Genomic DNA, 27,667 nt, shown 5'->3' on the forward strand with positions numbered 1-27,667 from the left:
ATTTTGGGTGGGCTTTTTATTTTTATAGGGCTATTAGATTAGGTGTAATTCTTTTTTATTTTTGATAATTTCGTTTGTTATTTTTTGTAAATTTAGTGTTTGTTATTTTTTGTAATTGAGTATTTTTTATTTTTTGTAATTAGATACTTTGTAATTTTTATAGTAGTGTTAGGATTTTTTTATGTGTATTTTAGTTTTCTTTAATTGGTATTTAGTTTAATTTTAGTTCAATAGTTAGTTTAAACTTAGTTTTTTTTAATTTGACAGGTACGTTTTAATTTAAGATAGGGAAATTGTAATTTTAATATAAAGTTAGGGGGGCTTTAGGTTTAGGGGTTACTAGTTTAAATTAGTTTATTGCGATGTGGGGGGCTTTCGGTTTAGGGGTTAATAGTTTAATTTAGTATATTTCGTTGTGGGGGGCTTGCAGTTTAGGGGTTAATAGGTTTATTATAGTGGCGGCGGTGTCGGGGGGCAGCGGAATAGGGGATATTAACTTTAGTATAAGATAGGGAAATTGTAATTTTAATATAAAGTTAGGGGGGCTTTAGGTTTAGGGGTTACTAGTTTAAATTAGTTTATTGCGATGTGGGGGCTTTCGGTTTAGGGGTTAATAGTTTAATTTAGTATATTTCGTTGTGGGGGGTTTGCAGTTTAGGGGTTAATAGGTTTATTATAGTTGCAGCGGTGTCGGGGAGCGGCGGAATAGGGGATATTAACTTTAGTATAAGTTTAAATTAGTTTATTGCGATGTGGGGGGCTTTCGGTTTAGGGGTTAATAGTTTAATTTAGTATATTTCGTTGTGGGGGCTTGCAGTTTAGGGGTTAATAGGTTTATTATAGTGGCGGTGGTGTCAGGGAGCGGAGGAATAGGGGATATTAACTTTAGTATAAGGGGGGTCGATTGGGGCGGACTGCAGATTAGGGGTTAATAATATTTAAATAGTGTTTGCGATGCGAGAGGGCGGCAGTTTAGGGGTTAATACCTTTATTATAGTGGTGACAATGTCAGGAAGTGGCGGAATAGGGGTTAATAAATGTTATTAGTGGCAACGATTTCGGGAGCGACAGATTAGGGGTTAATAAGTTTAATATAGTATTTGTGATGCGGGAGGGCCTCGGTTTTGGGGTTAATGGTAATTTATGGGTGTTATTGTACTTTGTAGCAGTTTAGTTATGAGTTTTATGTAACAGTTTTGTTGCGTAAAACTCATAACTACTGCTCTCATATGGCGGTATGGATCGTGTTTTATAGGGTGTAACGCAAGCTTTTTAGCCTCACCGCAAAACTCGTAATGGCAGCGCTATGGAAGTCCCATGAAATAAACGTAATTTTTACGAGTACGGGACTGACGTTGCATTACAGGCTAAAAGGCTTGCGGTACAGCTATACCGACAAGACTTGTAATGCCTGCGTTGCTGTTTTAACGCTGAAATTACAATTTTTTCAGCGTTAAAAGACGAACACACAACTCGTAATCTACCTGATTGTCTTTTTGTATTTATTTGGGGGGTTTTCTGTGAGGACCGGATATCTTTGTAACTTTGGTAGCCAGAATAAATCTGTAAGTTAGAGCAGAGATCTATTTTATGTTATTTCCCATTTAATATAATACTTTTCAAATTATGATTCACATGTTTTCCGTCAGATGGATAGCAAAACCTTTTTTTTTTATTCTGTCAAATAGAAAATGTGCACTTGCATTAATAAACAGCAGATGTGCATGTATGTAAATAGCATCTTGCTAAAACATTGCTCAAATGGTATCATGCCTACTGGCTGTAAAGGTTATGTATGTATATATATATATATATATATATATATATATATATATATATATATATATCTCAATAAAAAAATTGCATAGGAAATTAGCACATCTAGGCAAGTATCCCCGTTGCTTTTCCTCAGTAAAACTCCATATATATTGTAATCAATGCACAAGAGGATTCTGGGTAAGATATGCAAATTAGATATGCAAAATCTCAGACTTTTTGCTTCAAATACTGTTTTAACACAGCGATCCCTTAATAGGATGAATGCAGCAAATACAGAAATCACTACTAGACAGCCTGTTTCATTCTTATTAGAACTCTTTTAATCTCAAACTTTTATCTCCACCATAATTTTAATGAGTTTTGATTAAACCCTGAAATGATCTTTACCTAAGCAGCAATCAGAAATCTATCTGCTACTGAAGAGTTCTAATAAGAATGAAAGAGGCTGTTTAGCAGTGATTATTGTATTTGCGGCAATTACCCTATTAAGGGATCGCTGTGTTAAAACTGTATTTGAAACAAAAGATCTCAAGCGCTAAAAATAATGCAGGCAAAATAGCCCAATAGCAAAAGAATGCATATAAGATACAATCACTGTTTTATTCATGGCTTGTATATAGAAAGAGCATTGTGTTTTTATGTTGTTTTATATTTTATTATATTCCTTTCTATCATTAGATGTGAAGTTGGTACCAATCACTGGACCCAGTGCAATGACACACCTGTGAAATTTGCACGCTTCCCGGTAACTGGATTAATTGAAGGACGTTCTTACATTTATCGTGTGAGAGCTGTAAATAAAACTGGAATAAGCAGACCGTCCAGAGTGTCAGAACCAGTTGCTGCACTTGACCCATCTGACAGAGCTAGAATTAAAAGTAAGTTTTGTTTATAATTAGTATTATACAGTTTGCTAGATTAATATATTTTTTATTTTGAAAAAGATAGCAGCTAAAAAAAAAAACTATTGGCACAGTATAATTTTTTTATTTTTTAAATCACTACTATTTTTTCGCTTTTTATAAATATTTTTGTGACAACTTTTTTATTTAAGTGTACAGTATAGATTTAAAATGAGGGATTTAAAAGCAATTCTTTAATCCCTTCAGCATAGGATTAGGAATTGTTGTCTGTAAATCAATAGCACAAAATTACTTCTGTGTATCTAGGTTGATTACATTTATCAAAATTTCCCAATTTATTCTTTTAAATGTTATGGCTAAATCAAATATACAGTAGTATGATTTGTAATCAAGCCTTCTAGGAAGTAGCCTGCACACACCTGGTTGGATAAAACATTTTTAAAATATGAGCTATTTCACTCCTTTAGAAAAAAAACAGGTTTTCAAAAGATTTAGCAAAACTTTAATTTGTTTAGTTTGTCTCAGAAAACTAATCCCCTTGCACCCTTCGCTGCGCTAGTTCTCATGGCCTAAATATTCAAACATGAGTGTTTTCCTGAAACCAGAATATTGTCTAGAGGAAGGTGGTACAAAAATTACAAAACTGGAATGTTAAAAGATTTTTAAAGGGACTGTCAACACCAGAATTGTTTTTGTTTTAAAAGATAGATAATCCCTTAATTACCCATTACCCAGTTTTACATAACCAACACAGTTATAATAATACACGTTTTACCTCTGTAATTACATTGTATCTAAACTTCTGCTGACTGCCCCCTTATTTCAGTTCTTTTGACAGACTTGCATTTTAGCCCATTAGTGCTCACTCTTGGGTAAATTCTTATGCATGAGCTCAATGTTATCTATAGCCCTCTAGTGGTGAAAAACTGTTAAAATGCATTTAGATTAGAGGCGGCCTTCAAGGTCTAATACATTAGCATATGAACTTCCTAGGTTTAGTTTTCAACTAAGAATACCAAAGAAACAAAGCAATAAAAGTAAATTGGAAAGTTCTTTAAAATTACATGCTCTATCTGAATCATGAAAGTTTTTTTTGGACTTGACTGTCCCTTTAATAACACCCATAATTGTAGTTAGAACGTATTTGAAATGAGACTTCAGTTAATTATACTTTCCTAATATACGGTCAGAATAAAAAATAAAAGTTAGGGGCATATTTATGATAGTGCGAGCGGACATGATGCAAAGTAGCGTATCATGTCCGCTGCACATTGATAAATGCAGACAGCATACGCTGTCGGCATTTATCATTGCACCAGCAGTTTTTGTGAACTGCTGGTGCAATACCACCCCCTTCAGATTCACGGCCAATCGGCCACTAGCAGGGGGTGTCAATCAACTCGATCGTATTCGATCGGCTTGATTTCTGTCCGCTGCCTCAGAGCAGGCCGACAGGTTATGGAGCAGCGGTCTATAGACCGCTGCTTCATAACTTCTGTAACAAGGGGCATCAAGCTCCATTCGGAGCTTGATAAATATGCCCCATGGTGTATTCTGAAATAAAATGTTACATACCAATGAGAAATTAATGGGCTGTATTATCAAGTAAAGGTCCTTATATATAATAGAATTGCTGGCCTGTTTAGAAAATGTTTTAGCTGATCTGTAGAAATTAGAACAAAACAAATAAAACATTGCATCCGATGAATCCCAGACATAAAGAAAGGGGTGAGGTGAAACAATAGTAGTGATATTTTTATTTATGTGTTTATTTATTTTGCAGCCACAATATAGGGGTGGTAAAAGTTGAATTTATTCTTGTAATGTAATTTCTGCCAGTATAAGCTAACTGTGAAACAAAAGGGAATGTTAACAAATGTACAATGTAATTATTTTATAATGATTATTAACAACAGTAAACATTACCCATTATCAGAAATGATCTATTCAGAAAGAGGAAAATATGCTGCTAAATTAACATTTGTAAATAATTTGAAAATGTTAGATTTCTTTTCTGTATGTTAATTATTGGTCTAATTCAGCCACATTCATTATGATTATGTTTCAGCGCGTCCCTCTGCTCCATGGACTGGTCAAATCATTGTTACTGAAGAAGAACCTTCTGGTAAATATGTTAGTGAGATAAGAGACTCATACCTCACAGCCACAGGGTCCAGGCCCAGAATGATCAATTTAGTCCTTTGTGCTTTTAAAGTGCCATAAACAGGTTGAGATCTGTGCATGTCCTAAAAGGGCTAATTAATTTAAAATAGTTTGCATAAAAAATTGTTTAAAAATTGCTGGCAAGTATTTTAAAATAATTTTCAAAAATAAGCTAAATGAATTATAGCTAAGCTGCCTGGAGTATCCAACTCCACCCATCTTATCAGTGTTTAGACACAGGCATTGCATTTCAACTGAGTTCACAGCTTCTAGGCTTGCTCCAGCAGATAATCCCTATTCACTTTTGCATTTTACCAAAAGAACAATAAACATAGATACAGCCATAAAAGGAATTGTGTGGGGGGAGTTAGAGCTTTACAATTCAGAAACTAAAAATAAAGGGTTAATGGTGAGGCACTGCAGTATAAATTTGCAGGTAAAGTAATTAAAGTACATATTATATTATTTTGTCTCTATCCCAACTTGTTTTATGTCCCTTTAAGGATGATAGATTAAGTACCATTTGTAGGAGAGGTCAGTACATAGAAGGTATCATTTCAAAGTGTTTAATTACTGGAAAGATTAAGCACATGGATGTTTAATTGGATTTTTTTTAGGGTTAAAGGTACATTCTGTATAAAGAAGTCAAATTAGTATCTAAGCACCTCATATTTCTATCCAATTATTCTTGTAACAACACCGTTAATTTGGGTATTAATATCAGATATTATGTATCACCCGCAAATAATCAGTTTAATAGACATAAAAGTATTTTTTTTTTTTTTAAGATATTTTACCGTTGTAAGATTATTTATTTACGTATTTAGTTTGAGAAATGTGTTTTACAGACCTTACAAAGCTAAACTTTTGTTTATATGCTTGTTGCATTGCACCCATTATCCACCAATAGCTGTTTGTGGTATGTTCTTATCAACCAGTGAGCAACTGGTCCTTGAGCACAAATATAAATGTTTAATCAATGAATTCATGCAAACAAAAATGTATTTGAAAACTAATAAAGATGGCACATGGATGAGATGCCGAAATCAATATACAGGATTAAACCTACAGTATCATGTTATTTCTGAAATATCAGAAGGCTCTGCATTAAATTCATTTGTAAAAACAAATTACAGAGGGAGTGATTCCTGGGCCCCCATCTGATCTTACTGTAACAGAAGCCACCAAAAACTATGTTGTGCTTAGCTGGAAACCCCCTGGTGAACGTGGTCACGAAGGTGTCATGTACTATGTGGAAAAGGTAAGGTAAATAATACAAAATAAGGTACCATCTCTCTCTGTATCTCTGTCTTACTCCATCTACTCCCTCCCTCTCTCTTTCTTCCCTCCTCTCATTCTCTCACTTTCTATCTCTCCTCTCTCTCTTCCTTTCTCTATATCTACCCCTAATTGTTTTGCTCTCTCTCTTTTTAATTATCTCTCTCTGCTGTATATCTTGTTTTCTCTCTCTCCCGTCTCTCTCTCTCTCACACACACACTCTCTCTCCTCTATCTTTTTAATTATTTCTCTCTCTCTCTCTCACACACACACACACTTTATCTCTCTCTCTCTCCTACAAACACTTTCTATCTCTTTTTAATTCTCTCTTTTTGTATATCTTGTTTACTCTTTCTCTGGTCTCTCTCTCTCTCACACACATACTTTCTCTCTCTCTCTCTCTCTCTCTCTCTCTCTCTCTCTCTCACACACACTCACTCACACACACACTTTCTCTCTCCCATAAACACATTCTCTCTCTCTCTCTCTCTCTCTCTCTCTCTTTCTCTCTAATTCTCTCTTTTTTTGTGTATTTTGTTTACTCTCTCTTCTGTTTATCTCTCTCACACACACACATACTTTTTCTCTCTCTTGTCTCTCTCTCTCTCTCTTGTCTCTCTCTCTCTCTCTTGCTCTCTCCCTCTCTCACACACATACTTTCTCTCTCTCTGTATCTCTTGTTTACTCTCTCTCCCATTCCTCACTCTATCTCTTTCTCTTCTCAATCTTTCTATCTTTTCTCTCTCTCCTTGTATCTATACCCTTCTCACTCTCTCTTATTTTGTATGTTCCCATTCCCTCTCTGGTCTCTACCACACACACTTTTTGCCTCTATTTTAATCTCTCTCTGTTTCTCTCTTATATACTCCCCCTTTCTCTCTCTTTCTTTTGAAAAACCCCATGTAAAAAGTGTTTGCTTTGTTACTTAAAGGTAATATACTAAAGGTAATATCTCTTATAAAGTGTAAATTTAGATGTAAGGGGCAGTTGTATAATATTATCCCATGTCTATTTGTTATCATACACAATAACCTTTTGTCAACTTGGGTACTCAAGACAATATACTGACTAGATTGCATTGTACATTGTAATTTCTCCATAGAGTGTTGCTAACACAGATAACTGGCAGAGAGTTAACACAGAGATCCCAGTCAAGTCTCCACGGTTTGCACTTTTTGATCTGGCGGAAGGAAAATCATATAGTTTTCGTGTGCGATCCTGTAATTCTGCTGGTGTTGGTGAACCTTCTGAGGCAACTGAGTCTACTGTTGTGGGTGACAAGCTTGGTAAGTAATACTTAGCAAGACTTGTTTGTTAAAATTCTTATTTAGTTTAAAAAGAACATTTAGTCCTTACCTATATTATTGGGTACAATTATGGAAATCATTGGCTATATTCAGTAACCCAAATAAGCAATGTTGAATACAAGATAATAGACATTCATCCCACTTGTCAGAAGCTAAAGTGTTGCCCCAAGGGGTCCTAATCAGTTAAAACTATTGAATACTGTATACTTACTCTCTTCAAGTTACTTTTGCAATTCCAGTGTCAATTGGGGGGGGGGGGGTCCAATTCCTTAAAGGGTCATGAAACCCCCAAAAAATGATTTCATGATTTAGGTAGAACATACAATTTTAAACAACTTTCCAGTTTACTTCTATTTTCAAATTTGTTTCATTCTCTTGGTATCATTTGTTGAAAGAGCAGCAATGCACTACTGGTTTTTAACTGAACACATGGGAAAGCCAATGACAATCAGTATATATATGCAGCCACCAAACAGCAGCTAGAACCTAGGTTCATTGCTGCTCTTGAGCTTTCCTAGATAAACCTTTTAGCAAAGGATAAAAAGATAAGGAAGCAAATTAAATAATGGAAGTAAAATGGACAGTTGTTTAAAATTGTTTGCACTGACTAAATCATGAATGTCTAATTATGACTTTACTGTCCCTTTAAAGTAACATTAAAAAAACTATAATTTCAAGAAAAAAACAAAATGTATTTATGAAATGTGACTATTACTCAAGATCTTAAGTCCTTAAAAATAAACTTTTAATAATACATGTTAAAATAACTAAACAGCCATAAAACAACAACAGTAAAAATAACATGGATTAATGACAACCAACATCCAATTGGTTAAGAAGGTCATAAAAAGTTTGTGATTGGTAATATTAATGGTCAGATTTATTTTTACTGTGTGTCACTTAAAATAGTGTTAAGCACATTGCCCTGTACCAGTTTATTGGGAATTCACACAATCACAGTGTAAGCACTTGTAGGAAAAGGGGGCGATTTATAAAAGTGCGAGCGTATCATGTCCGCTGCACATCGATAAATGCAGACAGCATACGCTGTCAGCATTTATCATTGCACAAGCAGTTCTTGTGAACTGCTTGTGCAATGCCTCCCCCTGCAGATTTGCGGCCAATCGGCCACTAGCAGGGGGTGTCAATCAACCCGATCGTATTCGATTGGCTTGATTTCTGTCCATTCAGAGCTTGATAATTTGGCCCCAAAGTCTCCCCAGATGTATGTGAATTAGGGATGGACGAATGTGCTTAAAGTGCAATTCTTTTGGTACAACAAATAGTCCTGTAGACATTTGTTTTAGACAATCGAATGTTGATAAGAAGAAATATCCATTAAAATTCGGTAATCAAATGTTATTTCTGGTTTTTAAATCTTACTTTTATTTTCTAATGTTCATAATTAGATTGAATATCCTCATTAGAAATTTCGAATTTAACATTTGATTTAACAAATACTATTCAGAAGTTCAATAGTTCATGTGTTAGGGACTTTAATAAATTGATACATAATAGATAAAAAATATATGGATTGAAATGTTTCTATTTTGAATATTGCATAATTCAAATATAACATTTAAAGATTTAAAAATATATCTATTTGAATTTTTCAAATTGCAAAAGTCAAATTGAGTATTATATTTCAAGAAAGCATTAGAAATACTATTACATTAAACGAATGTTAGAATGTTGTACAAACATTTGTAGTTCTAAACGAATGAACTAACGTGTTAAAATTCGTTTCATATTTCGAATGTTGCAATGTCTCTAATGTGCATGCAGTAAATACTGTGATAAAGGAATATTGTGTGGATCAGATGTGTTAATGACCTCCGTAATCTATCAGACATTGGTTATCATTAACCCTTGTGGTTATTTTAACTGTACGGCCTGGTTGCCATCTTAGCATGAATTATTAAAATGTAAGTTTTTACTGTTGATTTTTTGTGATCCTGAGTAAGGATCATTTTTATTAATACAATAGTTTTTATATAATGTTTAGTTAGGGACATGAAACCCAACATTTTTCTTTCAAGATTCAAATAGAGCAGTGTTTCTCAACTCCAGTACTCAGCACCCTTAACAGGCCAGATATTCATTATATATTAACTAGAGCACAGGTGAAATAATCATCTGAAGGGTGAGAGCAGGTTAGTAACCATGGTTACTGATCAGCTGATTATTTCACCTGTGTTCTAGTTAAGATATAATGAATATCTGGCCTGTTAAGGGCCCTGAGTACTGGAGTTGAGAAACACTGAGATAGAGCATCCAATTCACTTCTATTATCAAATTTTCTTCATTCTCTTAATATATTTTGTTGAAAAGCAGAACCGTAAGCTCAGGAGCGTGCACATGTCTAGAGCACAATATGGCAGCAGTTTTGCATTAATCGAATCCATTTGCAAGAGCACTACATGACAGCACTATTTTCTGCCATGTAGTGCTCCAGACATCTACCTAGGTATCTCTTCAACAAAGAATACCATGGTTAACAAAGCAAATTTGGTAATATAAGTAAAATGGAAAACATTTTAAGACTGTATGCAATGTCTGAATCACAAAATCTTTGTTTTGGGTTTCATATCTCTTTAAATGTGTGGCCAATAGATGTCGTCTTTTCTCCTTTCTTAGCATTTTAGTTTAATCATATCATGTGACCTGACCAACTAGAAACTTTTTTTTTCTTACTAGGAAAATGTTCCAAGCTATTCAGTATTTGATGCCACCATTTTTTCTGTTACCATACACACTAATCAGAAGCATTAGTAGAAAAATGAACTAGATGCTGTAACTCATTCAAGCATGTATTTTTCCACTACAATGTCCCTTCTATAACTCTAACAACTTTTGCTATTTGCCATCTGACTTACATAGACTCCTTTAATCAGAAGTATTTATTTTCCTGTTGAATATAGATATCCCTAAGGCACCAAGTAATATTGTGCCCACAAGAAATACAGACACGTCTGTGGTTGTTACCTGGACAGAATCCAAAGATGCCAGGGAGCTGGTCGGGTATTACGTTGAAGCCAGCATTGCTGGGTCTGGACAGTGGGAACCATGTAACAATAACCCTGTGAAAGGCAAGAGGTAAACAGCTGAATGTTACTGCCCTATGAGATAAACAATGCTTAGGGACCGAATTATCAAGCTCCGAATGGAGCTTGATGCCCCTGTTTCCACGCGAGCCTTCAGGCTTGTCAGAAACAGCAGTTATGAAGCTGCGGTCTAAATACAGCTGCTCCATAACTTGTCTGCCTGCTCTGAGGCTGCGGACATCAATCCGCCCAATCCTATACGATCGGGCTGATTGACACCCCTTGCTAGCGGCCGATTGGCCATGACAGATAGCTCAGCATGCTAAGGCACTGTGGCTGAGGTCTGTAGCAACCCAAGGGTTGCACGTTCGATCCCCGGTGAGGTCCACTCAGCCTTTCATCCTCCCGAGGTCAATAAAATGAGCAGCGCCTTGAGACCCTTATGGGTGATTAGCCTCGCTTTACAAATACTCAATACATACAATACATGAATCTGCAGGGGGCAGCATTGCACAAGCAGTTCACAAGAACTGCTTGTGCAATGATATATGTCGGCATTTATCGATATGTGGTGGACATGATACGCTACATTGTATCATGTCCGCTCGCACTTTTATAAATCGGCCCCTTAGTGACTACTGCAGATAAAAGTAAAACTCATATTCAGAATATGATTACATGAAACTTGAATATTAATTTATAGAATTCTCATCATTATTGTCAATTTTAGCAGTTAATGTCCTAAAAGTATTAATTATTTGTTCTGAAATATTCTTTTGGGCTTTAATAGGACTAAAAAACAGTGGGAGTTGCAACAACCCTAAGATGAAGTCCATCAGATCTCAGAATTTACCATCTTGTTATATGATAGAAATTAGTATGTGTAGTAATTGTATGCAATGTTCAAACCGTGTGAATACATGCAGTGCTTTTCAAAAGGATTCAGACCCTAGACCAATTCTTACTTTTCACTAAAAAAACTGTCTATATATTGAACTTTTGTTCTGTGTGATATTTTATCTGAAAATATGTAATCTCGAAAAAAAAAACTATTTTAAGATGATATTTACTTTGAAAAATATTTTGAATAAAATAGGCCGTTTGCAAAATATATTTAACCACTCTACTCTTTAAAATCCATATTTACACAGCTGGAAAAAATACTGTATTGGCAATTTGCTAACAATTGGCTGAGGCATTTAATTAACAAGCATTGTTTTCTGGATAAAAGTCCCACCCTAGATAACGATCTTTGGTCAGGCTCTAGATCTGAAGGCAAGCGGTGACAGTGAAGAATAAATAGTATTTCACAGCAGTAAGAGACAGAGTACTCAAACTGCATCAGTTTGGAATAGATTACAAAGTAAAATCAAAGTGTTTGGACATCCCAGTTAGCACTGATAGATCATTTACATAGAAGTAGAGGCTACATAACACAAATAAGACATTGCAGAGAAAAGATAATTATCAGAAGCTCAGCAAAAATACTAAAAGAATATTTATGATGGAAACATGAAGAGTCACTTTATAGGATCGATCTGGAGTAAACGTGCAGAAGTGAACAATTTCAAAAGCTCTGCATCAAAATGGTCTGTATGGGAGGGTGACATGAAACAAGCCATTATTTAAAACCAGCCATATGAAGGCACTTCTGGAGTTTGCTAAAAAAATATGAGACTGACTTGGCTATGGTATAGGAAAAGGTTTTGTTGATAGATGAGATAGATTGGATGGAGCAAAATACAGGAGAATACTGCTGGAGAACCTTTTTCAGTCTGCCAAAAAGCTATGTGAATATCCTTAAGTGGCCCATTCAAAGTCCTAATCTTAATCTTATAGATAATGTGTTGCACTATTTTAAATTGCAGATTATTTTTGTTTTTTAAATAAGATTTTTTTGCTCATTGAAACCGTCACCTATTGTGCTCAAGAACATGTCTATTCAAATGGGCAGAGTTAACTGGAAGAACCAAATCTGCTTATTGTATCTCTTTCTCTTTATACACAAAGACCAATACTAGGGTACAGACGTTTAATTATATGGCATGGTGCTTTAATGAACAAAACCACTTATTTCAGTTGTAAAAATAAATCTAAAGGATTTGTTTCCATTTAATTTAATACTTTGCAGCTAATATAAAACTTTGACTAAAATACACTTTTTGTTTTGATCATAAAGGTTTATATGCCATGGTCTTATTACTGGTGAGAAATACGTCTTCCGGGTCAGAGCTGTAAATGCAGCTGGGCTCAGTGATTACTCATCAGACTCTGAAGCTATTGAGGTGCAAGCTGCCATTGGTAAGTCCCCCTGTGAACTGTAGATGATGCAGTTAGTCTGTTGTTATCTAGCACATGTTTTTTTCTTTCTTTGTTTGGGAAGGGAGGGGATTACATTTTTTTCTTGTTATAATATTTTCATTTAACCAGTGATGTTACATTACAGTGTTATCCACATATCCTTCCATCTTGGTTCTCCGCATCATGTTAATGCCTCATCACAATCCTATCACAGTTAATCCATGAAGTTATTCTGCATAAGTTTACACTTTTCACCAACCCTGATGTCTCTTGCTGTCCATTGTATAAAATGTTAGCTTTGCTCACTCCATGGGTATGGAATTGCAGATCTAATACTTGGTATTACATCAATTCCAATTCTGGACCATATGATGTCTGCATGTTTCCTATGCATCATCCAATACATCAATTCCTATTTCTCTGGATCACACGAGGTCTGCAATGTTTCCTTTGTATTGTAGTTAACTAATACATGAATGCGTGTTTGCCATCTTGTTATTTACATGCTCATCCTGTCTTTTTATGTTGCATGAACAGAACATAATTAACATGAAAAAGGTTGGATTGTATAAAGGCTTCTAGTTGTAGCTATATTTTTGGATGCTTGACTTTATTGAAAATAAGTATTTGTTGCTTTACAATAACACTTGGTTAAATCATTTAATAGTATAAATTAAAATATGTTATGGTAGAACATCAATCTAATGAATAGCTATATGAATTACTTTGGGATGCTCATACCTCATTGGCTATTTATAAAATAATAAGCTAGTATCATTGTATTATTTCCTAAAGCAACAAATACATCATGCAATGTGTTTATGATCGTACTCTGCAACAATATTGTTATTATATGCATCTCTAAATGGTAGAGGGGTTTAACAATGAGAGAGCTAATTTTTAAATTGTCTCTGTTATCTCCTGGATGTTTTAGGAGGAGGCTTGCCACATGGTGCGTGCCATGAACTGAATTGTGTTGCTGATGGACTAACAGACTCCCCTGCATGTCGGGAAGTCAAGCATGAGTCCACTCAGCCTTGCTTTGCCACAGACACTTTACCAGATAGCCATACTAAACCAAAAAATATCTCACCCAGTAAACCTGATAAGCTGGAAAGTACAGGAGTAAGTAAAACAAATGCAAGTAAGGAGTCTGTGGCCCCTATACCATCAACACCCAAAGGAGGACGGGAGCAGAAATGTAAGTCTTGAATTAAGGACTTCATCAGGTTAAAATCCCATGGAATCTCCATCTAATTTTATTTATAAACCATATCTGCTTATCATAGTTCCTGTCCATGTGTGTGCTTCTCGCCATTGCCCATCATTTTAACATGCCGACCCTGCAGGTTTAAGCTTTTTATTGTAACTCTATTTACTATTTTTTTTAAATCATTTTAAAAGTAGACCAAGTTTATAGTAAATTTATTTAATCACAAAACACATTTTTCTTACTTTTTAATGCCATTTAACAGACAGTAAATAGAACCGCAAAAAAGACCTTATTCTCATGTGAAGCATAACATGTTTTGTACAGTGCTATAGAGTATGCAAGAAATTTAACAGAAAACAAAAATAAGAACAACTTTTTGATGATCTAAAGCTCTCCGCTCTGGCGAGAATATCCCTCAAAACACATATGTTACAATATAATGCTAAAAAAAAAGCTCCCAAAGTTTTTGTGTGATTTCTCTCCATGATGGTGAGTTTTACATCATCAAGCTGTAAATGAAAAACAGACTCTAGTCTCATGGATAAACACATAAATATAAAAATTTATAAATTTATTAAATAAAGGTCTCATAAAACAGAGCAGTAACCCTTACATTAAAATCAGGTTGTAAGCATAACACATCACTTAAATTACTCTATAAATAAAGAAAATTTCAAACACACACTTCTGCCGCTTTTAAAAATTAGAAAAATAATACAGAAGTTCAAAGAAAAACAAACAGGGAGAGCTAATAAATCAGACACAAGCTTGTTTTCTAAAACATAAATGCACATACACTATTAAAATAGCAAGATATGGAAGACTTCAGTCTCCATTGTCTTTTAAATAAGACAAAAAAAGCATACAATAATATCCATTAACTGCAAAAGTACTGATTGGCAGAGAAGTGCAGCAGAAGAAGAGCAATGTGTAAGTAAGATCAGCCTGGCAGAGGCATTTGTTATGATTTGTAAAGGAGATACAGTATATGGCAAATAGGGAGAAAAAAGAGGATGGAGTTGCAATAGTCAAGGCGGGAAATGATGAGAGAGTGGATTAATATCTTAGCTGTGTCTTGTGTAATGAAGTGGAAACAGCAGGAGTTGGCCTAAGACTGGATGTGAGGAGTGAAAGAGAGATCTGAGTCAAGTGTGACCTCAAGACATCAGGCGTGCGGGGTTGATGGTAATGATGCTATTATAAATAGTTATAGAAAGCTGGGGTGGGGATTTTAGAAGAAAGGAGAAAAATAAGGAGCTCAATTATGGAAAGATTTAGCTTAAGGTAGTGAGAGGACATCCAAGATGAAATATGAGAAAGGCAGTTAGTGACACTAGTTAGCAAGGAAGGGGAAAGGTCTGGCACAGAGAGGTAGATTTGGGTGTCATCAGCATACAAATGATATTAAAACCCGTAGGACTTTATTAAGGAGCCTAATGATGATGTATAGATTGAGAAGAGAAGGAGGCGAAGGACAGAGCCATGTGGTATCCCAACAGAAAGTGGTAGAGGGGCAGATGAAGCACCAGAGATGGCTAAACTAAAGGTCTGGTTAGATAGGTGGGAGGAAAAGACTTAGAGGGCAGTGCTGCAAATGCTGAATGATTGGAGGGTTTAGAGCAAAAGAGGGTCAACAGTGTCAAAGGCTGCAGACAGATCAAGAAGGATTAGCAGAGAGAAGTGGCCTTTTGATTTAGCTGTAAGTAGGTCATTAGTAACCTTGATGATTGCTGTCTCTGTGGAGTTTTGGGGGCAAAATACAAATTGCATTGGGTCAAGGAGGGAGTTTAATGTGAGGAAATGGAATAAACATGTATATACTAGCTTTTCAAGAAGTTTTGAGGCAAGGTGGAGTAAGGAAATAGGGCAGTAATTGTTTTGGGAGGTTGGATAGAGAGAGATGTTCTTTTGAGGATAGGTGTGCCTAATGCATGTTTAAGAGATGAGGTAACTATACCATGTTTTGAGAGAGAGGTTGATGATGTGTTTGAGAATAGGGGTAAGGGTAATAGAGAGGGAGGGGAGTAGCTGTGAGGGGATGGGTTTGACGGGACAGGTAGGTGAGAGGACAATATTAAGGCAGAAACTTCTTCCTCAGTAACAGGGGCAAAGGAGCTGAGTTTGTGAGTTTGGTGGTTTTAGAGGATTTTGGTGGTTGAGAGGGTTGGAGACTGGTAGTATGTTTAGAGATTTTGTTTCTGATTGAATCAATAGCAAAATATTGAACAAAGAGAGAAGTTGTAGTAGGAGGTGGGGGTGGGCATAGAAGGGTATTGAAAGTAAAGAACAGACATTTTGGGTTTGGAGAAAGAGTAGAGAAGTAGTTTTGCTTACCAAGGTTAAGTGCAGAGTAATAGGAGTTCAAAATAAACTTTAAGTGAAGAAAGTCAGCTGAACACAGAGATTTTCTCCAATGTTGCTAAATATTCCGGGTACATCTGTGTAGGTACTGTGTCAGAGGAGTATGCCGGGTCTTAGGATGAGTGTGTGACCTCCTAGTTATGGTAGGAGGTGCCAAATTGTCAAGGACCGATGTAAGAGTGGAGTTGTAGTGACAGATAGATTGATCATGACAAGGAAAGGTGGTTGATGGAAGAGAGCATCTTCTTCTTTTTCTAAACCTTTTGACGAGACCTTAGGGTGTCTATGTAGTAACAAAGCTATCCCTGTCAATTTTGCAATCAAAATACTATCTGCAGTTACATAGCTGACTGTACCATTACAACAGCCTACATTTTCAAGCAACTTCTATTCATATGGAATCTTCAAAATAGTTATTGGGAAAGCACCCATGTCCTGTTGCCTTCATTTGCAGCCTTTCACTATAGCCCCCTTATTCTCGTTTTACATGATTCATGTTTTGACTTGATCTAAAGTCTGCGTGTCACATGTAATGCAGGCTAAAACTCAATTCAGATGATCAAAAATAAATAATCTTCCATACTTAGTTTACCTTAGGGGGATCTTGTGTATTTTAACTACATACTTAACAGTAACAAACCCTAGCTATAACCTTCCACCACCATAAAAGCTAACTATAATGAACTCAACCCCACTCACAACTCTGGCCCCACTATGCCCCCAAAACCCCTCCTTATCACAACCCCCAAGACATTTTAAGGAGACCTATACATCCCCAACACTGCAAACTCTCTAACACACAAGGAAACCCCCAACACAAGTCCAACACTGCAAATCTCCTTTAACAACTGAAATCCCCATAAAACACCCAAGGTAGCCCCATAACACCTAAAGACTTCCCTCCATCCCTAAAAATAATAATGAAAAAAAGTTAAAAAAACAACACTAAAGTGTTATTTCCCTGCCTTAATCAAGATCCCATTGTTATCTGTCTTTAAATAAGGATCTGGTTGTTTGATACATTAGTGTGAGGGGAACAACTGAACTCTCAAGGCTTACATTTTCTAATTAGATGTTTTGGTATTAATTATGGGGTCTAAATAGGGATGATAAGAAAATTAATAGTAGCAATAACATATCTCCACACATTTGTATTCTTCAACCCAGGGGGCAGATTCAAGATGGAGCCCGCTATCTGAGGCAGATTTGTTGTAGTCTACGGCAAAGATTGCTGCTCCAAGGATGCGGCTGTGTTTATGGTGTGGTGTAACTGTTTCCCAGTTTTAAAGGGTAGGGAGAAAGGCAGGAGGAAAGAGCCCACAAACCAACCCACAATATGTGTAATGGTTGATTTGTGATAGTCATATAAAAATCACACAGCACTCATTGTCATCGACATATCGGACATTGTCAAGTCCAAACTGGTTGTATTAGGTGTTACAATAGAACAACATTTTTTTACCTTTGCATTTTAAAATAAAATATTTAAAAAAAAACATATATATGTATACATCTATCTATCTATCTATCTATCTATCTATCTATCTATCTATCTATATATATATATATATATATATATATGTATAATATATATATCTTAATAGCCTCAAAAGCTCTGTAACTGTAACTCTTGCAAGAAGATTTTGTGTGAACATTACCATAAATCAACTTGTTTAACTATAGCAGGAAGTTATGAAGAAAAGCATATGAAATATTGAAATGTGTGGGTTTTACAGTTCTCATCTAGCACATATTTGGAAAATATAAGGTGTTTTTTCATCTTCCTGCATCCCATGGTAATGCACCTTGTATGATTAGGTATTTGCATGTTACATAATGATCAGATGACACTAATGAGCTACATATTTCCACATAGGGTTTAAGAGCTGGAAATATGTGTCTACAAAATACTGTGTTAAGATTGCATGTTTAAATTACAAACATATGAGTGGATCTGATCTGTTTGCATGCTGCAAGTTGTTAATTGTCAGTATGCATAGGTATTCATTAGTTTTAGATAACAACATACATACAATTAGATAAATTACTGATAACTTGCGCTTCGGATGTCCATCCTTTTAAATGACTATTTATCGAAAATTCTCAGCCAAGTCACAACAAAACACATTTATAATTTGTGGCCATATTATTACTGGTGACGGTGGGGAAAATGAACACTCACATAATTTTCTTGGGCTACCACTGCTTGGTTTCATTGACTGCAATTATCATGCTTAAATAATACATTGTTTTCCTTATGGATCTATGTTACAGATAGGCAATTCAACTTTTATTGTTGATATATTTATATTATGGATTTAAAAGGAAAAAGTATTGTGATTTTTAAATGTCCATATACTTAAAAAAAAAAAAAGGTTCTATGGGCACTCTGGAGAATTATTTAGAGGAATATTGCTAAATAGGGCACATAGTTTTAGTAAGCTTTTTCACCCCTGTACTGGATGATGAGTGGGCAATTAATTGAAAAAAAAGTATTGCTCATATTTTTTCATTCAAAACCTGAATGTTTGTCCCCATTCTAACATTATAATGTTGTTTGTCATAGACTTGCACATCTATAAGTATTAAAGGGACATAAAACAGGTTAAGATCTGTGCATATCTTAAAAGGGCTATTTAATTAAAAATAGTTTGCATAAAAAAAATTGTTTAAAAATTGCTGGCAAGTATTTTAAAATAATTTTCAAAAATAAGCAAAATGAATTACATAGCTAAGCTGCCTGGAGAAGTCAACTTCACCCCCCCCCCCAATCAGTGTTTAGACACAGGCGGACAAGAACTGCTGGTGCAACGCCGCCCCCTGCAGACTCGCGACCAATCGGCCGCCAGCAGGGAGGTGTCAACAGTTAACTAGAACTCTGAAGTTACGTTAACCAGGCACTTGTTAAATTGAATTGCGCTCAAGTGAACGGATTAATTTACAACTTGTTATACGCATGCTACTTCCGATGTGCTCAAACAACCGCGATAAACCCCTTATCATTCACGCACAACTATTAGCTCGCCACTCGTAATCTAGCCCAATATTTGGTATTATTCAGAAAAGACATTAGCTTTTTACTTTGAAGCAGAGAATGCTAAATGTACATAAATGTAAAGTGAATTCACAGTCTCAAAAAGGGAAGTTTTTTCTGCTTGTCAAGTTATGGTAAGTTGAACAATAAAACAGTATTTTGTTCAGATGAGACAAACAAGACAATTATCATTAAATTGTCATAGTGCAGAATGTGCTCTAATCACACATAACCACTGATGTTAATTGGGGTTTATGTGCAACAATTCAGCACTGTCATAATTTAATAGCAAAAATACTCTGCTAATCAGGTAAGTTCTAAGCATTTTCACATAAAACTAAACTGCGGGTGCAATGATAACATATGCAAGATTTTTAATATCTGCTTGAATGAATGCCCTGCAAGATTATTCATTTACTTTTTCTTTGTATATCTGAAGGGTTATGTGCAATTTATAATATATGATTCCAGTCTATTAGAATTGCTGTACAAAGTAATCTGCACAGTTTTTATTTGCATGGATTTTAGATTTGGGGCCTTTCTGGGGCGCGATCCGATATCGATCGCAGTTTGCGGCGCAAGTGAGGGAACCGGCGTCGCCCGCAGTTTCAGCTCGCAACTCGAGCCATCCCATATAGGTCGCCGTCAGATGCTAACGTGCCGTAAGTCTCACAAACCAGCGATGTCCAGAAATCTGCGTAAGTACAAATTTCTGGCGTCGCCAGTGACTTGCGCCACGTTAGAATCTGCCGGCGCCTATAAAACCTGACTAAAGTCTAAAACACCCGCACTGTCTAACACGCCTCCCTAACATAGCCCGCACTGTCTAACACGCCTCCCTAACATAGCCCGCACTGTCTAACCCTCTATCCGCTATCCCCCCTCACTAGCCTAACAATAAAAATGCTATTAACCCCTAAACCGCCGCTCCTTTACCCCGCTGCAACCTAATAAAATTATTAACCCCTAAACCGCCGCTCCCGTACCCCGCCGCCAGCTATATTATATCTATAACCCCCTAAAGTGAGCCCCTAACACCGCCGCCATCTATATTAAAATTATTAACCCCTAATCTAAGCCCCTTACACCGCCGCCATCTCTATTAAAATGATTAACCCCTAATTTAATCTACCTACCCTGCCGCCAGCTATATTATCTATATTAACCCTAAGTATATTATAGTTAATATAGTTATTACATTATATATATTAACTATATTAACCCTAATTATATTAGGGTTAATATAGTTAATATAGTTACTATAGTATTTATATTAACTATATTAACTCTATCTAACCCTAACACCCCTAACTAAATTTATATTAAATTAATCTAATTAATTTATAAACTAAAATATTCCTATTTAAATCTAAATACTTACCTATAAAATAAACCCTAAGATAGCTACAATATAATTAATAATTACATTATAGCTATGTTAGGGTTAATATTTATTTTACAGGTAAATAGTTAATTATTTTAACTAGGTATAATAGATATTAAATAGTTATTAACTATTTAATATCTACCTAGTTAAAATAATTACCCAATTACCTGTAAAATAAATCCTAACCTAAGTTACAAATACACCTACACTATCAATAAATTTAATAAACTACTAACATCTATCTAAAAATACAATTAAATTAACTAAACTAAATTACAAAAAAAAACAAACACTAAATTACAAAAAATAAAAAAAAGATTACAAGATTTTTAAGCTAATTACACCTATTCTAAGCCCCCTAATAAAATAATAAACCCCCAAAATAACAAAAATTCCCTGCCCTATTCTAAATTAAACAAATTTCAAAGCTCTTTACCTTACCAGCCCTTAAAAGGGCCTTTTGTGGGGCATGCCCCAAAGAATTCAGCTCTTTTGCATTCAACAAATACAATCACCCCCCCCCCCCCATTACAACCCACCACCCACATACCCCTATTCTAAACCCACCCAAACCCCCCTTAAAAAATCCTAACACTACCCCCCTGAAGATCTCCCTACCTTGTCTTCACCACACCGGGCCGAACTCCTGATCCGATCCGGGCGATGTCATCCTCCAAGCGGCAAAGAAGAATTCTTCCTCCGGCGACGTCTTCCTCCAAGCGGCAGCAAAGTCTTCATTCTTCCGGCGGCATCTTCAATCTTCTTTCTTCGCTCCGCCGCCGCGGAGCATCCATCCCGGCCGACTGCTAAACTTGGAATGAGGTACCTTTAAATGACGTCATCCAAGATGGCGTCCGCCGAATTCCGATTGGCTGATAGGATTCTATCAGCCAATCGGAATTAAGTTAAAAAAATCTGATTGGCTGATTGAATCAGCCAATCAGATTCAAGTTCAATCCGATTGGCTGATCCAATCAGCCAATCAGATTGAGCTCGCATTCTATTGGCTGTTCCGATCAGCCAATAGAATGCGAGCTCAATCTGATTGGCTGATTGGATTGATTGGGGTAGGTAGATTAAATTAGGGGTTAATAATTTTTATATAGGTGGCGGCGGTGTAAGGGGTCAGATTACGGGATAGATAAGGTAGATGGCGGCGGTTTTAGGGGCTCACAGTAGGGGGTTAGTTTATGTAGATGGCGGCGGGGTCCGGGAGCGGCGTTTTAGGGGGTAATAACTTTATTAGGGATTTGGGGGGGGGGGATCGCGGTTGACAGGGAGATAGACATTGCGCATGCGTTAGGTGTTAGGTTTATTTTAGAAGATCGCGGTTGACAGGGAGATAGACATTGCGCATGCGTTAGGTGTTAGGTTTATTTTAGCAGCTAGTTTAGGGAGTTACGGGGCTCCAATAGTCAGCGTAAGGCTTCTTACGGCTGCTTTTTGTGGCGAGGTGAAAATGGAGTAAGTTTTCTCCATTTTCGCCACGTAAGTCCTTACGCTGCATATTGGATACCAAACTGCGCGGGTTTGGTATACCTGCCTATGGCCCAAAAAACTGCGGGCGACGGTAGAAATATACGCGCGTAACTTCTAGCTTACGCCGTATATAGGATACCAAATCCGCGCAATTCTTGGCGTCGCCGGCTTTTGCGGGCGACGATTTTTATCGGATCGACCCCCTGATCTATTAGAAACCCCCGGATATTCCAGTCTATTAGATAACACTTCTTTTTCATGGGATTTGACTTGATGTTTATTTTTAGTTATCTAATCCAACAGCCGTCTCTTAAAAACAAATTTTGACCTATTTCCATGCAATATATTTTGGCTTTTGGTATTTTTAATTATCAAGTTTTAATGCACAGCTCATGTTATATGTTAATAAACGATAGTCTTCTGGTTAAAAATAAAATCTATCTTAAGTCCTGTTTTTAATCTATGAAATTTATATGACAGTTAAGGGACATAAAATAAAATTTTAGATTTGAAATTCAAATGAGTGCATGTCAGATTTGACTGTAGGTGCATTTTTTGTGTTTGCTCGTGCACACAGCTCCCCTAGAATGCACAGACGAGCTATATGCACTCACATGTGATACTCATGTATGTAGTCACCATCAGTATTGGAGCTTTTTCCTCTCTCACTGTTCTTGCAATTTAGGTGGCTTATCTAGTTCATTTGGATTTCTGATGTATTGGAAAACCACAGAAATAGAAGCCAAGATACAAATAAACTAGATTTAATGTTTGCATGGCAAGCTCTAATAGATTGGAATGGGGTCCTAAGTGTCTATTTAAAGGGGCAGTAAAGTTAAACTTTCATGATTTAGATAGAGCATTTCATTTGAAACAACTTTTCAATTTATTTCTAATTTGCTTTTATCTCTTTATATTGTTTGTTCAAAAAGCATACCTAGGTAGGCTCAAGAGCAGCAACGCACTACTGGGAGCTAGCTTCTGGCTGGAGGCTGCACATTATATGCTTCTTGCCATTGGTTCACACATAGTATTCATAGTTGTGCATTGCTACTTCTTCAACAAATGATACAAAGAGAATGAAACAAATTTGATAATAGAAATAAATGGGAAAGCTGTGTAACCCCTTAACGACCACAACATACCATGTATGTTGCTGTTCATTAAGGGGTTAAAATTATGTGCTCTATCTGAATCATACGAGAACAATACTTTAATAATACATTAATAATACTGTTTGTCTTGCACAAGATTATGATGATCTTGCAACAGTATTCATTGTGTTTTTTTTTTTATTTTAATTGAAAATCTTTGTCTCTAGTTCACTGGTGTTCCAACCTGGCCTCGTGCCTCCCTAACAGGCCAGGTTTTCAGGATTACTTAGGGTGAGAGCAGGTAAAATAACAATGTTTACTAATCAGCTGATTGTTTCACCTGTGCTCTAGTTCAGATATCCTCAAAATGTGGTCCGTTAGCGAGGCCTGAGGACAGGTTTGAAAACCAGTGCTCTAGATGTATCGATTTCTGTAATTAGATCAAATGAAATCATTGCACCTTGAGAGACACATTCACTAGTCTTAGCTGTAGTTGATGCATTTTCACTGTTGTGGTATAAAACAATGCACACTCTTTATGAAACATTTGCAGCTTCCTTGCCACCGCTTAATCCCATATTAATTTGTTTGGCGTTACACAGTTTGCTAATCACTCAGACTGTGTATAATACTGATACAATCTCTATGCTGTTCGAATAGCTACTCCTTCACCACCCTACGATATTACTGTTCTCGAAAGTGTCCGTGACTCTATGGTGATAGGATGGAAGCCGCCCAAGGTCACAGGAGGGGTAAACATTCAAGGTTACTATGTGAACTACCGTGAGGTCATTGATGGTGTCCCTGGGAAATGGCATGAAGGAAACGTAAAAGCTATTAGTGACTGTGCATACAGGGTAAGTGTTCACTTTCCTATTTGCTTATTATATAGTCATATCCAGAATATTATGGGTTAAGTCTAAAAAGTCAAATGATATTATATAAAGAGGCGCAACTTACTTCAATGTCCCTTTTAAGATTCTAGGAAGGCAAATGTTCCTGTATATTACCAGGTTGGGTACCATACATTTTTTGTTGTGAAGACAGCTGCCAGTACCCAAGATGGCGGCAATTAGGTAGGGGAGAGGGTTAGAGAGCTGGGGGGGGGATCATGGAGGTTGGGGCTAAGGCAGGGGTCCATCACAGCTAAAACATTTTATTTTTTTTTATTAAAAAAAAGAAAAACTCCTTTTATTTAGTACTGGCAGACTTTCTGCCAGTACTTAAGATGGCGGGGACAATTGTGGGGTGGGGGAGGGAAGAGAACTGTTTGGGAGGGATCAGGGGGTGGGATGTGTCAGGTGGGAGGCTGATCTCTACCCTAAAGCTAAAATTAACCCTGCAAGCTCCCTACAACCTACCTAATTAACCCCTTCACTGCTGGGCATAATTTACGTGTGGTGCGCAGCAGCATTTAGTGGCCTTCTAATTACCAAAAAGCAATGCCAAAGCCATATAAGTCTGCTATTTCTGAACAAAGGGGATCCCAAAGAAGCATTTACAACCATTTGTGCCTTAATTGCAGAAGCTGTTTGTAAATAATTTCAGTGGGAAACCTAAAGTTTGTGACAAAATTTGTGAAAAAGTGAACTTTTTTTTTTATTTGATGACATTTGGCGGTGAAATGGTGGCATGAAATATACCAAAATGGGCCTAGATCAATACTTTGGGTTGTCTTATAAAAAAAATATATACATGTCAAGGGATATTCAGGTATTCCTGACAGATATCAGGGTTCCAATGTAACTAGCGCTAATTTTGAAAAAAAGTTGTTTGGAAATAGCAAAGTGCTACTTGTATTTATGGCCCTATAACTTGCAAAAAAAGTAAAGAACATGTAAACATTGGGTATTTCTAAACTCAGGACAACATTTAGAAACTATTTAGCATAGGTGTTTTTTGGTGATTGTAGATGTGTAACAGATTTTGGGGGTCAAAGTTAGAAAAAGTGTGTTTTTTTCAATTTTTTCCTCATATTTTATATTTTTTTTTATAGGAAATTATAAGATATGATGAAAATAATGGTATCCTTAGAAAGTCCATTTAATGGCGAGAAAAACGGTATATAATATGTGTGGGTACAGTAAATGAGTAAGAGGGAAATTACAGCTAAACACAAACACCGCAGAAATGTAAAAATAGCCATTGTCATTAAGGGTAAGAAAATTGAAAAATGGTCCGGTCATTAAGGGGTTAAATAATTGAAAAAGGTCATGTTGTTAACAAAGTTTGCATGTTTTTTCAGTCAATGGGGCCAATTTATCAAGCCCCGTATTGTAGGGTGACCATATTGCCGCTTTAAAAAGGGACACATATGAAAAATACATATGTCAAGGCTATTTTCAGGGCTGTTTAAAGAAATGCTTTGTATAAGAACCCTGGCATATGTATTTTTCATATGTGTCCCTTTTTAAAGCAGCAATATGGTCAGCCTACGTATGGGCCCCAATGCCTCTGTTTCCGCGTGAGCCTTCAGGCTCTCCGGAAACAGGAGTTAAGAAGCAGCGGTCTTACATATTAAAAATTATTATACATACTGTAAAATATTCTAAATAATCCATTATATATATATATATATATATATATATATATATATATATATATATATATATATATATATATATATATATATATATATATATATATATATATAATTTTCAAAAAGGATCCCACACTCACTGCTTTAATCCAGCATCCGGGGTGTACTTAAACCATTGATATATGAAAAATAAGAAAGGCACTCTCCGTGTATTTAGTATAATAGCTTTACTAAGATGATCTTAGTAAAGCTATTATACTAAATACACGGAGAGTGGCTTTCTTATTTTTCATATATATATATATATATATATATATATATATATATATATATATATATATATATATATATATATATATATATATATATATATATATATATATATATATATATATATATATATCAATTATAGTATCTATAATTATTTTTAATAATTATTATTTTTTAATATTTTATATGTAATATTTTAATAACACGCCTTAAGATAACTAAGTTTAATGTGCGCTAATCCTCTATTATACATACTGTAAAAAATATAGATATATTCTATGCATTATTATAAATATTTTACAGTATGCACAATATTTTTAATAATTATTATTAATATTTTTTAATAGTTTATAATTAATATTTCAAGAACGCGCACTCAACATAGCAATTCTTCATGTGCACTAACCCGACCACATTAGTCATAAGTTGTGAACCCTGATGCGCTTTATGCATATTTTATATTCCTATGTTCTTCACATAGAAAATAATGTACTTTTTATTATTTGATATATATTTCTATATATATCTGATACTGTTATTTAAAATACATATCTATTCCTGTATGTGAAGAACATTGGAATGTGAACCATTAATTCCTGTAGGGTTAGCGCACGAGTATAGGTGTTTTTTTTCCCGTTTGCTCTCTCCATTGACTACTACGGATAGAATAGGTTAGCGCGGTTGCGATATTTGGTAGTCGTACATCGCGCTAAAAGCTTCTGTCTACTGAAGTTGATGCGCTAGCAGAAGCACAAAATAGCGCTCCACTCGTAATCTATCCCAATGTTGTCTAAACAATTTTACGATGAAGAAAGTAGTTTATGTTTTCACAGTAAACTGAGAGCTGTTATTTGTGCTGAAGGAAGCTCAACTGAGCCCTAGTAGTTTTTTTTTCTTGAATTAGAGCTTCCCATGTCATAGTATAGAAGGATATTAAACAATATTTTCTTTGTTGTATCTAAAATAGGGCATTTTAAAATGATTCTAATTATTTTAAAATAAATTAAACAATTTTGTAAAATAGATTTTTCTGTCTTTTATACTTTTGAGGCGTGTCACTGCCTCCAATAAAACAGTAGGACTTCTGTTTATCAGACAGTGACCAATCATTCCTAAAGGTCCAATTGTGCACAGAAATGTACTTCCCGTCTCACCTTATACTATCTATGTTGCAAAAACTAACTTATTCTGCAGTATATTTTTGATATTTTTCATATCAGATTTCTTTTTTTTTAGACTGCGCTGTAAGCAAATAAAATTTTAACCTAAAATGTATAACACTTTTTATTTAAATTCTGTAGGTATTAAATCTGAAAGAAAACATGCTGTACCAATACCAGGTGGCAGCTTGCAACCTAGCAGGAGTTGGTACCCCATCCCAGGCAAGCAAATCATTCAAATGTGAAGAATGGACCATTGCAGTACCAGGTAATAAAACAAGTTTTATATATATATGACAGTTAAGAATGACGTGAATTTAATGTTGGTTACTGCTAAATTATTTGCAAATGTGTTAGGCTTCTATTGCGAAAATTTAACAATAGCGTTTATTTT

General features: G+C 35.6%; 1 protein-coding gene across 1 annotated transcript in view; it reads left to right on the forward strand.

Annotated features, from left to right (window-relative positions):
• Positions 1-27,667, forward strand: part of MYOM1 (myomesin 1) — a 216,646-nt gene that overhangs the window by 145,459 nt on the left and 43,520 nt on the right. The window contains exons 12-19 of the mRNA XM_053714953.1: positions 2,458-2,657; positions 4,711-4,767; positions 5,942-6,066; positions 7,187-7,370; positions 10,313-10,487; positions 12,615-12,736; positions 23,965-24,161; positions 27,415-27,541. Of these exons, the coding sequence (XP_053570928.1) occupies positions 2,458-2,657; positions 4,711-4,767; positions 5,942-6,066; positions 7,187-7,370; positions 10,313-10,487; positions 12,615-12,736; positions 23,965-24,161; positions 27,415-27,541 (1,187 nt within the window). The remainder of the gene's footprint in view (positions 1-2,457; positions 2,658-4,710; positions 4,768-5,941; positions 6,067-7,186; positions 7,371-10,312; positions 10,488-12,614; positions 12,737-23,964; positions 24,162-27,414; positions 27,542-27,667) is intronic.

Source organism: Bombina bombina, chromosome 5 (assembly GCF_027579735.1).
Source record: "Bombina bombina isolate aBomBom1 chromosome 5, aBomBom1.pri, whole genome shotgun sequence".
Taxonomy (NCBI): domain Eukaryota; kingdom Metazoa; phylum Chordata; class Amphibia; order Anura; family Bombinatoridae; genus Bombina; species Bombina bombina.